Source organism: Cygnus atratus, chromosome 2, assembly GCF_013377495.2.
Source record: "Cygnus atratus isolate AKBS03 ecotype Queensland, Australia chromosome 2, CAtr_DNAZoo_HiC_assembly, whole genome shotgun sequence".
NCBI classification, from domain to species: Eukaryota; Metazoa; Chordata; class Aves; order Anseriformes; family Anatidae; genus Cygnus; species Cygnus atratus.
Genome location: NC_066363.1, coordinates 66,265,975 through 66,283,530, shown reverse-complemented (window position 1 = coordinate 66,283,530; position 17,556 = coordinate 66,265,975). Strand labels below are relative to the sequence as shown.

The 17,556-nt window shown below is 40.7% G+C and overlaps 1 protein-coding gene across 1 annotated transcript; it reads right to left on the bottom strand.

The window, feature by feature from the left end:
* Window positions 1–3,468: 3,468 nt before the first annotated feature.
* On the bottom strand, window positions 3,469–10,786 carry LOC118259391 (uncharacterized). Its single transcript, XM_035568879.1, is given in 4 exon segments — window positions 3,469–3,953; window positions 4,588–4,752; window positions 4,755–5,399; window positions 10,573–10,786. Coding segments are annotated over 4 exon segments (1,509 nt in total).
* Between the last annotated feature and the right edge of the window lie 6,770 nt (window positions 10,787–17,556).

Here is a 17,556-nt window from a genome sequence, read left to right as displayed (position 1 = left end):
TGTTCTAGACTCTCATTGAATGCTGACCCAATTCCTTTCTTACTTACCTTTTTAACAAACTTATATAAAAGAAATGAAAAACGGTTTAAGTACTTGTCAGAGAAAATGAGCAAATGCCAACTATAGAAGGATGGGTTAGCATGCAGAAGTGAGTAAGATCTTGCAGAAAAGGGGGCTGGTTCTGGAGGTTGTTACTCTTCCTAAACAGCAGCTTTGAGGCCTCTGATCTGTTACGTCTTGCATTAGGTCCTATGGCCCAGAGGAGACTTTCAGATTCCAGAAGGTCATTGCAGAGACTGAGTAGCCCAGTGTTGCAAACTCAGTTTTATTTCTGATATTTCATTTATTCCTGCCTCTTCACTTATGCTTTCCCCAAATTCACTAGAAACCACTAAAGCTTTCTCCATGCATGTTGTTTCCCAACTTTGCCAGACTGCAGTAACAGAGTATTTAATGTTCAGGAGGAAACTTGCCATACAGTAGTTTCCTCTGCAGTGGTCTTTTGATTGCTGGACTCCCTTGGGTCTAGAAGTGGCTCGGTATTCTTTGCAGTGGGCTTGTGCCCACTATGCCCATCTATGTAGAAATTTTTCCAGGAATTTGCCTTATTAGCTGAAGGAATTTGGTTTGAAACTAGCTAATTATTTGACATTAGTTTACCTTTCCTTCTTTCCCCCCCATCTCCCTTTATGCTAGTCAAATGAAAATAGGTCCTAGAGAATGAACAAAATGAATTTAGGACACTGCAGTTTCCAGCTATTTATTACGGTTCTTGTTTCCACAGCATAGCCAAAGCTAGTAAAGCTTAATTGATGGTGCTTCAAGCAAACTTGTGCTGAGATTGACGAAGAGCTCAGTTAGGATCTTGTTAACACAACTCAGCTGTGAAGGACTATGACTAAAAGCGTGCAGGAAAATGGCTGTAAGAGGTTAACTTTTTAAACTACTACACGGGGTATGAAAGAGCTCATCTTTCCTTAAGTTAAATGATTGTGACAAGAAGGCCCACATCTGTTAATTGCTGTTACGAGTAAAAATGGTCAAGGGAGTATATCATGTTTCTCGGATGCTTTTCTGGTGTGTTGTACATGTTCACATTAAAGCAAAAATAGGTCATGTTTTAATGTCTGACATAGCCTTTCATGTACTGTACTGTAAGGATTCATACATCCAGACTTCCCAAATTGTTTTTCTACCCTGAGCATGGCACCTGCACATGCTAGCCTTGTGCCAGGATTTATACTTCTGTGGTACCTTTGAGGAAAGACCTACCTTTGTGGTACCTTTGTGAAAGACTTAAGATGCAAAGGTCACATGTTGCAAGAAGGGAAGTTCTCTTGGGATCTAAGGAGAAAATTCATGGCAGTGAGATTGGCTGAGCACTGGAACAGGGTCCAGGCAGACTGTGGAGTCTCCATTGTTGGAGAGCTTCAAAACTTGACTGGAAAAGTCCATGAGCAACCTGGTTTAACATGAAGTCAGTTCTACTTTGAACAGAAAGTTGGTCGAGATGATCTTCTAAAGTCACTTCCAGCTTTTATTATCTGCTGATTCTAAGGTGTGAAATTGGTTGGCAAAAATATATGCAAAAAATATATACATATTTCAAATGAAGCCACAGGGAAATTTCAAATGAAGCCACAGGAAGTTCAGGAGAAAAATCAGTCTCCTTCCAGCTCAGAAAACAGGGTATACAGAAGTCTGAAGCTGTCTGAGCAGCTGGACATATGCTTGTCATATCTGTGCAGTCAATCTAGTGTTTCCTAAAAGTCACCAACTTATGTGCATATGCAGATCTATGGGTATGTCCCAAGTCTTAATACATGGCAGGCTGTTTGTTGTCTCTATACCATGGCTCTGATCTTGCTGCCATAATTCATGGAATCTCAGACAACGAAGTCCTCCAAGAGTCCACCAGACATTATTTTTAATCAGAAAAAGAGGATGCATGGCAGCTTTGTATGTAATGCATTCTCATAACCTCTCTTTTTTCCAATTTTGAGAGGTCAAGTTTGGTCCTTCAATTATGTTTCCATTATTGCAGAAAAATTCAACGAGGTGCTTCTAAATTCAGTTCTGTATTAGTGAATTTTTTGTGACAGTGAATTGCTTTATACAAAGAACAAAGATTCAACCAGATAAAGCAGTCTTTGACCTTTACGGCAGTCACTCAGATAATAATGAGTTGGCAATGTTTGACAGGTGTTATCTATATGAGACCTTGATAAGCCATGGCAGCAGTCCTGTAAGGGCACATGTAGTTGGTTATCTTCACCTACCAAAGTAGCTCAGCAAGCTATAGAAATTCCTCCATATACAGCTCCAGAATTTTCTGTGTATGTACTTCTTCTAACATGGTACATATGAAGAGTTTCAGAACACACTTTCATTAGCCGTGCAGTTTTGACAGAAGGATCTCTGTTCAGGTGTTTTTAATTTAATTTCTAGTTTAAGTAAGAAGTGTTGAAATTTTGATCACATTTGCCATTAGAAGATATTTGTTTGGGAAAAACAGTCTGATAAAAGTTTGGAAAGTTGACATATGTTCCTGACAAGGTCATAGTACATATGTTTAGGTGCTGTTGCATACATCTATCAACACTGCACGGATATAGATTAACTTACCATGTAGCACAGACTTGTGGTAGCTGTTTGACCATCTATGGCTTCTCCAGTAGCCTAGTATATTTGGCTTAGAGTTATGTTCAAAAACTGAAGTCAAAATCAGAGGAATCAAAAGTCACTGAAGTAAGATATGTGTGTTTGCAAATAAAAATAAAACTTAGATTCACAAATGGAGTGGTATTTTATTACAAGTCTTAATCTTCTGCCTGTGTCAAAATAAACGTCAATGAAACTTACTGTTTAATACTTCTTTCAGTTACTTTCCATTTGTTTCATTCATGTGAAACATATTAAGACAACAGAAACAGTGATGGAATAGTTGTGAGAAACACTCTGTAGCCAATAACATAGGCTCAGGCGAGGATCTCAGTGAGGTAGCAATTTTATTCGCGATTGCAATGGCGGGCATCCCACAAGCAGGAGCGCGCCTACTGGTTCCAAAACACAGTTTATATACTTTCTGATGACAGGACCCTCCCCTGTTTCCCCACTGAGTGGGTAATCCAGGTTCACAATCTATCTGATGCTTCACAGACAATGCATGGCCTTCAGTTGGCAGCCGGTTAAATTTCAAATTTCTTTTGACTTTTTTACTGTTTGAAGTGGTAATGTTTCTTCACTTATCTGACTTGACTTAACATCGTGATTTTCACCTAATTTTTCTAAGGAGTCTAGTTGTCTGCATTTTACAAGGTCGCCTGCTAAGTTTTCTTATCACTGCAAGCATATTTCAATACTCCATTCCTTACCTTTAACAATGTAACTCTACAAAAACAACATTTTTATTCCCACAATTCCCCCCCTTTCTTTTTTTATAAATTTTGATTTTTACAAAACTTTTCTCTAAGGTGTAATTTGGTAGTTATCTTCCTCTTCTTCACTTTCTTTGCTTTCCATCTCCTGTAATATCATCATCTTATCAGAGTAAGGTGGTGGCTTCATGGTCATTTGTTTCAATAGTGCAGTTTCAATTAACCGCTGGACCAGTCCCCTTACACAGGGGATAATGCAACAACCAATGGCTGTCAGAACTCCTGTTACTATGATCAAAGATGTAAATATGGACACTACCATCCCTTTCCATTTACCAAACCAAGATTCCAGTGATGGAAGTGTCTGTTCGGTGATGGAAGTGTCTGTTCCTGAGTTTTCTGCCAATTCGTTGGCAAGGGTGGTAAGCCCTTGCAATGCTCTAGCTACTGTGCCATCCAGGGCAGTATTGTTGGGGATAAAAGTACAACAGTTGCCCAGCATCATGCACACAGCGCCTTTCTCTAATGCTATTCTGTTTTCCCAAGCCATTTTGCTGGTGGCATCTAGTTGTTCAGCTGAAGCCAGGGATAGAAGAATGGGGGCTTGCTTAATCGTATTAATGATTTCTAAATAAAACAATTGTAATTATTAAAGCCCGGAATGAAAGAATGGGGCTTGCTTAATCGCTTTAAAATAGATATTGCTGAGTGTCTTTGCTTACTACTGTGCAAATTAACCGAAACAAGGAGTCTCGGGGCCCCTCACAGAAGATGTTTCCTGACAAAAATGGGGAACCTGTCTCAAAAACCAGCTGAGACCGAACTTGTGGTTTGGACAAGAGCCAAGGAGCAGCTGAGTCTTTACAAAGGCAGGGGGTCAACTAGTAGTGATGAAGAGGAGTTATCAGACTTCATCCCCACGACCCCCCGACGACCACCACCAGAAGGCACTGTGCAGGCGCAGATGGGAGGAGTTTATGGAAATGACTTCTTGGAGCTAATTTTAATAGAAAGCGGGCATGGGTTATGAATATGTATAGGCGTATTGGGAAACTTCATGCATATGTAACTTTTTACTGCATATAACCAAAGCAAGTTGCTGCGTTAGGGTGCGCATGCCTCTGGGAGCTATCCCGCATGCGCCCAGCACCAAAATAAAACACATACCTACTTTATAACTCATTTGCTTTGAGTTGTAGAGTTCTTCCACGAATCACAGCGATTCCTCTTACTGCATCCCTTGTATAGTTTATGAATCTCTGCTGATTATAATAGATATAATTAATCCAATCCACATACTTATTGATTGTTACCCACCAGAACAGAGACTCAAGCCCTGCAGCAATTTGATTGCTGGCTTTATGTTCATTAGGACTCCTCTAGGCACCCCAATAGAATCTATATATACTCTATCATCGAATGATACTCCTAAGCTTCTTTTACTTCTTCTGGGTATTTGTGATGTTTCTCTTTCAAATGCCAGGGTGAAGGGTATAGCTAATTGAACAAGTGCACAAGTGCCTCCCCAGTTAGATGGTAGGGTGGACCGTAAGATCTTCCCTCCACAGTACCACCAGAGATCTGCCCTGGGGATCTCAAGTCTTGAGCAGTTTCCCATCAAGTCCTTGGTAGCATTCAAGGTGCTCGTGCACAAGGCAAATTCTCCCAGATGCCTGGTAGCACTCACACCCTGCCGTGAGAGGCAAGCTGTATGGTTACCTATAGCTGTAGAGAATACAGGGGGAACCCTGATATTGCTATCACGCAAGGAAGGGAACAGCAAAGAGAGAGACTTACAGGCCACATTTCCCCAGGCAGTCTTTTCTTGGTACAATGCAATCGTACATCACATCCCCTGGGAATCCTTGGTCCACCCCAATGGGAAGGGCACTATCTGGGCAATCAGTCGTCCTGAGGCACAAGCATAGCAATTGCTATGGTTGAGACTCTGGACAGTATATTTGACCCATTCTATCCAGGCATTCACATCCCCATATCCTGTTTCAATCTCAAATGTTTGAACTGCCCCATTTCAAAGACAGCCTCCTGTTTTCTCTCCTGTTTTCTCCTTGAGTTTCTCCCTTTCTCTGATGGCAATAGAGGATCGTTTCCATACAGCTATTCTCAATCTGGCTGTTGGGTCTCTCCCAGTTATTTGTTCTCTCCGCTCAATTGTCGTTGGGCATTTAAATCTCCACAAGCTAACACCTCAAAAGCATCAAACATGAGGGATTATGGTACATAACCCTCTGTCACAGTCACCCATATTTTGGCAGGGTATCCCGTCTTACTATTATCTGGTCATGCCTTTTCCAAGTTGCCAATTGACCAAGGCCTTCTCTGAGGCCTACAATCACTAGAAACAAAATTAACAGTTGATTTTTCCCTGTCATTATTTTTAAACCCTAGGTTTCCAAATAATTATCAATACAAAGAATAAGATATATGTACACTACTACTAGAACAAAACCCCCTTGGGAGCACTTTGATTCGCTATAGGCCAGTCCTTTCTCTCAATCACAAGTCACACTCATTAGCTACCTGTGAAAATAAAAGGTTAGTTCACAATCGTAAGCTTTTATCCTGCTCAGAGTCTACTATGAGATTTGTCTTTTTGATTTTATCTTTCAACAAGTCTTCTGTAGGAACGACTTCTCAGGTACTAGGGTCGACGGATGCTTTCACTCGAGTATAGTGAGTCCAACCTTTTTCCGCAGTTCTTACGGCTGTTTCAGTGGTTAGTAGTACCTGGAATGGTCCTTCCCATTCAGGCCGGAGTTTTGATTCTTTCCAGGTCCGAATCAGGACCCAATTTCCCACGGGTCCTGAGAGATGACAAAGAAGAGGACAACCCCAGAATATAGTTCTTAAGAAAACTCTCTTGTTTCGAATTGTGGTATCTCATCCCTTCTGCCCAGATAGGGTAATCCGAACAGCATCTCATATGGTGAAATTCCTATATCGTTTCTTGGTGCTGTTTGAACCTGGAAGAGTGCTAAAGGTAAGCATTTTACCCAAGGAAGTTGGGTTTCTAACACTAATTTAGTTAATTGCTTCTTTAAGGTCTGGTTCATTCACTCCACCTTCCCAGAAGAGGAGAGGTGCAAGGGGGTGTGAAAATCCCACTCAGTCTCTAAGGCCTGCATTAACCCTTGCAGTACTTGTCAACGGAAATGACTTCCTTGATCTGAATCAATGTTTTCAGCTATCCCATATCTAGGGACTATTTGCTCCAGTGATACCTTAGCCACCATGTTTGCAGTGGCAGATATAGACGGGAAAGCTTACACCCATCCAGTCATATGGTCAATTAGGACAAACAAGTACTTAATCTCCCTGCTTTAGGTAACTCATTAAAGTCTACCTGTATACTTTGGAAAGGTCGAATCCCTGGCTCCCGTCCCCCTCTAGGTGGGTTACGGATGACCTTTTTATTTACCTTTTGACATATGGTACATCCTCTGCATATCTGCTTCACTGAAGTGTATATTCCTACACAGACATACTTTCTTAGCACAACATCACACATTGCTTGCACCTCCCAATGACTCTCTTGGTGTAAAACGATTAATATTTGCCTCATTGGTGCTTTATTCAGCATTTCTCTCCCATCAGGGAGTATCCATTTTCCCTCAGACTTCGTGGCTCCTGATTCCTTAAAAAAAAAAAAAAATCTTTCTCTTAAAACTTTTTAGTTCTTTCTTAGTTTTCAACAATTCCCTGAATCCTCTCTGGATTTATTCTCCGTTTTCCCTCAGACATTAGATGCCTTAAATACTTGACTAAATTACATATTGTAATTTATTTTTCAATACTCCCAAGCCCTGCTTCCCCAGAAAGTTGAATAGCTTGTTAGTAACTTCCTTCACAACTGTTTTCTCCTGTCCTGACAACGTAAGGAATGGTCCAGCAATTCGTGCCACTAAGGGATTTGAAGGATTAACATTGAGGCCTGGGTTTAGGTGATAAGAGAACAAAGGGATTTCTTCAGAGAAAAACTGCTGACTCTGCACGGACGTGCAGTAACTTCTGACATCCGGCCAAGAGACCACTAGATAAGGAGGAAGAATATCTGAGCCTCCCCGTCCGAGTGGCCCCCGAGAGACTAACAGAGACTGATAAGCAGGCGCACCTGGGAGGACTTCGGATTCGGGAAACCAATTATAATAACCCTGCCTCTTCTAGAAGTAGTAATGAATATGTATTAGCCTAGGAGCATAAAAATCAGCCATCTTACGTAATGGGTGTGCGTCTTGGTGGAGAAGAGACTCCTGGCGCACCTAGTGCTGTTTGCTTGCCTCTATTCGTTTAATAAATTGTAAACTTTGATTGTAATCCTATTTGGGACTCAGTCATTTATAACAACAATAAATGATCATCCACATTTTTGTAACAGTAATACCTCCTCAGGAGGTTGTAATTGCCCCAAAATCTGTTCTAGAACTTGCCCAAATAAATCGGTGGCGCTGTAAACCGCTGAGGTGAAACTGTCCATCTGTATTGTTGCTTCCGCCCCATTTCAGGGTCTTTCCAGTCAGAGGGTGAATAGATCTTTGCTCTCAGGGCCTGAGAGCACTCCATTAATAACACTGTTATTCCAGTCTAACAATTTACTATTTGAATGCCCAATTTCATCATCAAATCCCTTCCCAACAAGTTAGTCCCTGCTTGGGTACATACAATAATTGCCCAGTGATCATTTTATCCCCTAGTCTCAGCTTGGTATCCCCCAAAAGTGGCACTGTTATCCCAGCCCCTTCTACCCCCATCACTTTTAGGGTTTCATTAGTTAATTTAATCCCTGATAGTTTACAGGCCAGTAATGACCTAGCTGCCCCAGTGTATTGGGTTTGATGGCAAGGTTCAGGGGGGGCTGCAGTGGCAGCCCCTGCAAGAAAAATCCAGAAGCCTCCCCGTGGCAGATAAGGGACAATTTCAGCCAGCCCCACAGAGGCCCACCGCTGCCCAGGGCCAAGCCATGAGCAACACAGTCCGTGCCTCTGTGAGAGCACATCCACGAAAACAAACAAACAAAAACCTGCTGCTCAACAGCAGCTGGGAGAGCGAGGAGAGAGAAACCTCTCCGCAGACACCAGTCAGCACAGAAGGAGGGGGAGGAGGCGCTCCAGGCGCCAGAGCCGAAGCCCCCCCTGCGGCCTGTGGAGAGACCCCTGGTGGAGCAGGCTGTCCCTCCCCGCGCCCCCCCCGTCCCGATACTTGGGAAACTGACCAAACACCACAGCAAATATACCAAAACTTCTAGACTGTTACTTAGATAATGCCTACATCCTCTTTCCCTGCTCATTCAACTTTCCCAACTCATTCAAAAAACAGCTCTGTCAAACATTACATACCACACCTTTAACACATTCAATAACCCTTTTTAACACTTCTTTTTATCTTTCTCCAGCCTGTACTTTCCCATTTAACCTTCTCTCCTCCTATTCCTATTTGAAGTAGCCAGCCTGGCCACACTTCAAAGCCTGTCCCTGAGCTTTCCTTGCGTGCCATTCCTTCATCTCTCTTCCTCTCCTTTCCATCCTGGCCCTGACTCCCCCTGAAAATTTTCTTCCTCTTTCTGCAACCCTCTGCCTCACTACCTGCTACACTGTCAATACCATTAGTTTCGCTCTCTGCTTTTCCTTCTCATCTCCCCTCCTGACATACACCTCCAGGGCCTCCTGCAGGAAGGCCCCCCACAGTGACTGTTCACTACATCCCCCCACTTTCTGGAGCTTTTTCTGTGTATCTTGCCAGGCTTTAATCACAAAATGAACTATCAAGAGCCCTTGGGATACCGGGTCCTCGGGATTCATCCACGAGTACTTTCTCATTCTGACCCCAAATCTCTCATATGATTTCTGTGTTGTCCATTATTATTATTATAGCCAGGATCGGCAAGTGGGTATTTCTACCCTGCCGGTGTTACCCCTGGTCCTGGAGGATGAGCTCTCTCCCATTTTTCTATAGCAGCTCTCCTCCTGATCATTCCCATTTCTTCCCCTGTAAACAACATACTTATAGACTTAATTCCCCCCCAAGAGTATAAGTTAGGTCCTAGGAACTGGTCTAATAGTTCAGCTAGCCTGTTGGGGTACTCAATTAAAGACTTCATCTCCTTCTTAAAACTCCTAACCTCTCTGCCAGTAAGGAAAGGGGGGAGTTCACCTAAGAGGATACACAGTTAGTGTTAGAACTGTTAGTATCAGGGAAGGAAAAATTCTCAATATCTCTTCTACCTTGTTCTAATTCTTACCAGAGCCTAGAGTACGCTCTTCTCTAGGGACAGTGTTAATTGCAGTCCCTGTCTCCCTTCCTGGAGCGACTGCTGCTGCCACCGGTGCAATATTAGGATTATAGGGAGCATAACTTGGCTCTTTCTCTGAAAAAAAAGGAATCTTATTGTTTACATATAAATTTAAAGCCTGAATTTTCATCAGACCCGTATTTGGCCAAAATACTGCTGTTTCCTTAATTGGTTCTTTTGTCCAGACTAATACACAATATTTAACCAATTTTTTTTTTCTTTTATCTCCTCTAATTTTGAGATTATTTTTCCAATTTTTTATCATTCTTCAGGAAGAACTGTTGTTAGGTACTCCCCCAGGGATATCTCCCTGTCCCCTGGAACTCATATTTCCCATTTTTCCTAGCCCTTGTCAGTGTGCTGCTACACAAATTTCCCTCCTGCAGGGTACCACACACTAAGGTTCCGATTCTGGAAAATGGGGGTGTACTGCCAAGCACTTCCCCGTGGAAGGGCTACCGCACACCTATGAGATTACTAGATTCTCTGGTGTACTGCCAAGCACTTCCCCGTGCAAGGGCTACCGTACACCAAATTTCCCTGGTGTACTGCCAAGCACTTCCCCGTGGAAGGGCTACCGCACACCTATGAGATTACTAGATTCTCTGGTGTACTGCCAAGCACTTCCCTGTGCAAGGGCTTACCGCACACCAAATTTCCTGAGACTCTTCCTTTCTCTCTCTTATCTCACGCTTTGTCTGTCTCCGGCCGCGCCCCTCGCGGAGCTACGGAACCGCGGATCAGGATTCCACACTCGCTTTGTACAAAAGTACATCTCAATCACACGTCACACAGAGTCTCACCCGACCCCCAAGGCAATACTTAATATTTCTTACCTTGGTCTGTGCACAGAGTTACCGGATCAATTCTTAAACCCAGAGTGCCTACCTTGTTCCCTTCCCCAGTACTTCATGGATCCTGCCTCTTTAATCAGTCTCAGGCCTTCTGTCAGCCCTCCGCAGAACCTCCACCGTTGATGCACAGGACCGCTGAAATCAGCGGGGCATGCCTTCCTGCTGCTGCGGCGCTGGGGCTCCCCGGTAGGTGACTGGATCCCGGACGAGCCCCCAAATTGTGAGAAACACTCTGTAGCAATTAACATAGGCTCAGGCGAGGATCTCAGTGAAGTAGTAATTTATTCGCGATTGCAGTGGCCGGCGTCCCACAAGCAGGAGCGCACCTACTAGTTCCATAACACAGTTTATATACTTTTTGATGACAGGACCCTCCCCTGTTTCCCCATTGACTGGGTAATCCAGGTTCACAACCTATCTGGTGCTTCGCAGACAATACATGGCTTTCATTTGCCGGCCTGTTATAAATCAAATTTCTTTTGACTTTTGTACTCTTTGAGGTGGCAAATGTTTCTTACACAGTGATTTCCGCCTAATTGCTCTAAGGATTCTGGTTGTCTGCATTTTACAAGGTTGTCTGTTAAGCTTTCTTATCACTGCAAGCATATCTCAATACCACATTCCTTCCCTCTAAAAAACGTAACTCTGTACAAAAACGTTTTATTCCCACATTAGAGCATGGGAAGAATAACTGTATACTTTTTTCTTTTTTTAACTTAACTAAAACTATACAGTCAGCTCTGGACTTACACTTAACCTAGTCTCATATTGGGATATGTCACACCTCAACGCAAACTGAGTGAGGTCAGAAATAGGTGTAGCTCTAATATTTTTAGTTGAATTTCACCAAGGTAGTCTGACAGAACTGGAATAATAAATTGGTAGCACAGTAGCTGTTTAATGATGCATATTTTTGCAACGTTATTTTATTGAAAAAACCTGTAGTCATTCAGTATGCCACAGCTCCATGATATGCATTCATATTCTCTGATACACTATTAAAGATAACAGTTAATTTCCCTGTAGTTTGAAAAAAACTTTTTTTTTTTTTTTGTATTCTGGTGTAAGTGGTCAAGACTTCTGCTTGACAAATTATGCATGAAATTACACAAGCCTATCATTCAAATACATTTTCAAATACTTTTACGCATGCACAAATCCAACCAAATCTGTGCTCTATTTGGGGGTGCTTACCCGTAAGATTTCATGTGTAGCATCTGTGCATAGACATTTAAGCCAAAAGCTTTAAAATAGGAGACATTTCTAAAGCAGATATTGGGACCTGTGAACTTTGGAAACAAGGGTGGTAGGTAATTGAATAAGTACTGATTTTTGGGTCAACCTTCTGACTCTTTCTGCATGTTATTAGAAAATGGTTTATTGCTGGTGTTTCAATCACCATGAACTGCAGCTAATTCCAAAGTACAACCAAACATCCATGTACACAAAGGGAATTTATTTTTCAATAATAAATAAAGTGAAAAGCTACTTCACAATGGCAATTACGTGGCACTGTAAGCCTGGGAAGATAAAATGTTTATTTCCCAGCACCATTATATTATTTCAGAAGCCCCTGTTTTCCTTCTGTCCTTCACTCTTTCTAATCTCCCTAATTGTTTTTTGTTTGTTTGTTTGTTTTTAATAACACAGCTTACGTGCATGTAATGCTTTTCATCCAGAACAGTGCCAAAGTGCTATACAGAGTCTGTATTGTATTTGAATGAAGCTTCACAACAAATGCATTTTTCTGTATTAACACTCTAGAGAGAAAACGACCCTGTGTACATAACAGCAAGTATATCAAGAAGACTACAATGTGTATATTCATATATGATATAAACTGTTAGATCCAGAGTGAAGATTAATGTAGAACCTCTAATACTGTCTGTTTGAATTTTCTCTTACATAGCTCAGGTATTTTAATGTCAGATTGGTTAAGGTTTCATGATTTGTAGAACAATCAATAGATATTCCAGGTTTCTCCAAGCCAAGGAAGCGAGTGAGGGGGGGAATATAATATGTATTAAAAAAATAAATGGAAAATGTCATTCTGAATTTAATCTCACTATATAAATCAAATTGAGCTTACATTTTCATTTCACTTTTGGTTTTTGTTAAATAGATGTCCTTCTTCTGTAATGGGGAAAAAAAGAACAGATTTTTTAAATTATTTTTTTGTAAGTAAAAGTGCTATTGGATACTTTTTGTTTTGCATTTAATATCCAAAACTTTGTACTGGTATGTATACTGTAATATTTTAAAAGCATATGCTATTACATATAAGTAAGGCTTGCATTTGAGATAAGTATTACCTATGTTTTTCTTAATTAATTATGAACCTTACCCTTGATAAATCTTCTGGGATACAAAATAGCTGATCTTTGCAGCTATCTATTGTCTCTATGGGGGTTTTAATCAAAATTCTGTATAATAGTCTCTCAATTTGAGGGAATTTCAGTTCAAATTTTGACCCTAGCATTACAGCGTGGTCTAAACCAGTTTGATTCTCTATCACCCTAACTACAGTATAAAAAATGCTTCTCTATATCCTTGGGATGGTGTAGAACTCTCCCTTCTTTGGTTGAACCTTAAATAAATGCAATTTTCATAGAAACTCTGCCTTAGTAGCAATCACTGAATGGATCTACTTTTTCCATGTGGGGACCTGGAATTATGTATAGTCTCTGAAGGAATCTGTGCACTGGACCTGTTTGTGCAACACATCTAGTAGTTCTTACATACCTCTTATGTGTTTCCCTGTGCCATCAAGTGTCAGTGCATATTGGTCATTATGTGACGAACATATTTCCCACCAGTCACTGAGACACATCACAGATTTAAATAGTATCCTAACAACAGCACCGCCACATTGGAATGAATTTTCCCAGCAGTGCCCATTGCTAGGCAAAACTCTGAGCTCCTTATCAATAATGGTAGTGCTTCTTGATGGAAATACAAGGTCAGGCATTCAACATCAGTTCCTTCTCCCCCATTAGCAGAAGTGCTCAGTGTTATAGATTTAAATTCACTGTCATTGGAGTGACAAAACTGTAACTACTATACTTTTCTCTGCCTAGTAGTTTTGATTATTTGCTCAAAACTCTTTGTGACCTTTGGAAGGGTGAGAAAGTTTTCCACCGTGACACAATGGCAGACATCGCCATCATCCCACTTAGTGGTTTGCCTGGAAATTGCTTGCAGTTTAGAAAAAACTTTCATTTTAATTTAGTACATATGTGAAATAAATTACACTATGGAATGGTGCTGTCAAATATTTATTTAGTATCTCAGTACTTGAATTCACTTGCCCATCAGACAAAATTAGTTTGGAATTCTTTTATACTGACATCATTTTCCTAACTTATAAACTGACTTTTAGGCACAGAAGTAACGGATGTTTGCATTGGCTTGTTGTGAAAAGCAGTGATGTTTAGGAATTTTAATGTGCAGTTTGGTGTTTTCACAATGTCACTGCGAATCAGTGCTTAATTTTAAGTAGAGACAAATTTGTTCTTAAGCTACTTACATTGTGTGTTTTCCTATTTTCTAATTCAACCTGTGTTAAAGTTGGCTCCTTTTGGATGATTTGCATAGAGTTTAAAAGGCATAGGATTTCCCAAGACATTACTAAACAGCAACACTGGCTGCAAAGCCAAGTGTATGTTGCTGGATCAACAAGATTGGCTTTTAACAATCAAATAGAAAGCATAATTGAAAATACAACCTAGTATTTTGAGAATTGTTTTACTATATGAATTACTCTGCCAACATCTTTCCACATTGTCCTGACGATTCTCTCTCATAAAACCAGCATACTAACTTGTGAAGTTCGTGAAAATAAGACCTGCTCTAAAATGTATTGAAGTCAGGGCACCTAGTTTTAAAATAGCTTTTCTCCTCTGTTAGTGGCTTCATATAGGATAAGTTGTCATGTTAAGCTTTATGCACAAAGCTGAAATTTTGCACAGAATTAAGTTAATCATGTAGTAAAAGATTGTAAACAAAAATAGCACCTTATTCGGATTCATGTGATAATGCTGGAGTTTGGTCAAAATACAAAAAGTAAAAACAGGCAAAGATGAATCAATATAGTTTTACTGAATATCCTTGCCAAAACTTATATTAAGTCTTGAAAACATGAGAGCCCTAATAGAATTGCATTCCCATTGTCTATTTACGTTTTTTCATTTTTTTTGCATGACTGAGAATTCTATCACTGTCAGTTTTCAGTCACAGGCTAGGAGATACTTGAATAAACTCTGCATGGACAATGTTGTAAATGAGTGCAAAAACATGGTCTCATAGACTTCACACTAGAGAAACACAACTGTATGTACTCATAGGAGAACTATAGGATGAAGGATGTTTCTCCTGAAAATAATAATAATAAATAATAACAGTGCATGAAATAATGGGAATAATTCACTTTGAGTCTCTTGTTTTTCAGTTTTCCAGATGGATTTCATTCCTTAAAATATTGTGTGTGTGGTGATGTTACTAATACCTGCATCACTACTGAGGATCATGCTTCTTCATTACTGAAGCAGCCAGGTTCTTGGGAGCACTGGTGGGACCATCGCTGAAGCTATTAGCAGCGAGCAGTAGAAACATGGGAAGGTGAAAGCCTCTCTGCCCCTTATCTTCCAGGAGAGAAAGAGAATCACTATGTATCTATGCCAAGGGTAAAACTTGAAGAATTGTGTTAAAAACAAGGTTTCTGTCTTAAGCATTGCCATTTTTAGGAGGAACCATCACAACAAATCTGTAATTACAGTAGTTATTTTACTCTTTATTGATTAAAAGCCCTAACTGTGATTTTACAAGGACTGCTTCTGTTTAGCTGTGCCGTACCAGCTTTTAAATAGAAGTTGTAATGGAAACAGCAATTAGGTATAACTGTGTGCAGTCTAACTTGGTAATAGAGTCAAATGCTCCAGCTTCTGTGGGGCCATTTACACCTGTGATCAGAGAGAATCTTGAGATCCAAGAACAGAGTGAGCTCATGCTGAAGAAATCCCAAAGAGTACTTTTGTACTCAGAATTTCTTGGTCATACCAAGTATGCAACTTTTTTTTATATCATATTATGCATAACCAGACCATAGAAAGTATCACTGACACCATTTACAGTGAAGAAGGCCAAGAAAAAAAGGCTGAGGAATCAAGGATCTGAAACTGTGGTGAGTGGATGGACTGCAGAGCTCTTTCTTGCGGTTGATTGAAAAAAAATTAAAACTAATACATGGTAGATTAAGCTACTGGTACCGGAAGGGAACAGGATCTGTGAGTAGATATTTTCCTTACAAAGTGGTCTGCTGACTGAAAATCTGGAGCACCATCAGAGTTCAGCTAATTGAGCCAGACAGCTTGTTAGACTGTCTTATAAAAGCTGGATGTTTGGCTAGATAGCTTTTGGCACTTTGAAGAATAGAGAGGCAGATTTATGAACTGGACCAATGAGCGCTACAGTCAGGGATTTTTCTAGCAGTTTGGCTGTATCTGTAAGAACCCTCTGACTTTCAAAAAGATCCTGCTTCAAAAGACAGGTTCTGCCAGCTCCAAAATGCACCATTCAATCTAGGATATTAATGCTGATTTTAAGCACCTTATCTTCCTGTGCATTTCATGTAAGAGCTAGGATAAGCCTGTTTATCCCCATTTACCAGCAACACGACAGCTTCCAAATGCCAAAAAGGCTCAGGAAAGAGACAGGTGTGCCTGCACATAGATGGAGAAAGAGCATGATGCACTTACAGAAAGGTGAACTTGAATCTCCTAGCATTGCTGAGATTTTAGAAACTTTCTGATTCCTGAAGACATATATATATATTCATAGGAGGTATGAAACTCTGCAAGACACCCACAAAACTCTCGTGGTAAGTTCAGCTTGGACAGGAATTGCTGAATTCCTTCACCAGCAGCAATTAGGTCCTAACTCACCATGTCCTGAACTACACTGTTGATTAATCTTAATATCTGTGCCACCAGCAAGGAGCCAGCAGCAGCCAGCCAAGATTTCTGCACTTGTTTCTGTTTCTTATGTGTTGAACGTCATTCCAATTCAGATCCATCAAACTATCTACCACAGAAGCTGAAACATCGTGGGCAAAGGAATACACATGTTCAGAAATTCTTGGAAAAACCCTAGTGCTATAATTGTAAATAGCTGCTTTGTATGCTATTTCCTTTATGGATTCCACAGGTTCTTATTTCCGAGCTTTATATCTGCTTAAAGTGGAATAGACAGCATCGTGCCTAAAAATGATTGAAAAATAAAGTAGTAGTTGCACAGAGAGGAGTGTGTCATGGTATTTCCAGAACCACTTGTGTTAATCAGATGGGAAATAGTGTGATACTTACCAGGGTTACAGGCACCTTAGCTACACAAATAGAAGGAAACAACAGAACAGGGAGCACTGTCACACTTGTATAATTTTTTGATTCTTCTGCTCGCTCTCCTAAAAAAAAAAAATCAGAAAATGTGAAGTTGTTGAGAGTTACACTTTGCCTCTCCCAAAAGAGAGGGCAAAGAGAAAAAAGAAAGAGGGAAAAACAATCTCCCTCCCAAGCCCAAGAGGAAGATGTTGTGGCTTTGCATGTGCTCTTCTCACCTCTGGAAATCTGAGGACAAATAATGCTCACCACTTGCCTACTACTCTATTTTTGTCATTACTTGGTAACTCTGATGACAAGAGGATGTGTGAAGAGGCTTTAAGGCGTAGTACACCAGTCCTAGGAACAAGGTAGGGCACTAAGGTTGTTCCAGAGCCAGACTGAAAGTCCATCCTCATCCAGGACTGAAGACAGGAGGGAGCATGGCAGTCACAAAACTCCTCCATTCCCTGTGTTGATCGCTGCTTCTTTTTTTTCAGTTTTCAGGGTGCACACTCCCTTTTTACTAGTTTGCAGACAACACATTTTAACAACCAGTCTTGAAAAATCCTGCATTACTAATAGGTAAGAGTAGAAGAGGAAGCAAATGTATAGAGAATGCTCAGACTGATTTCCTGGCAAATACC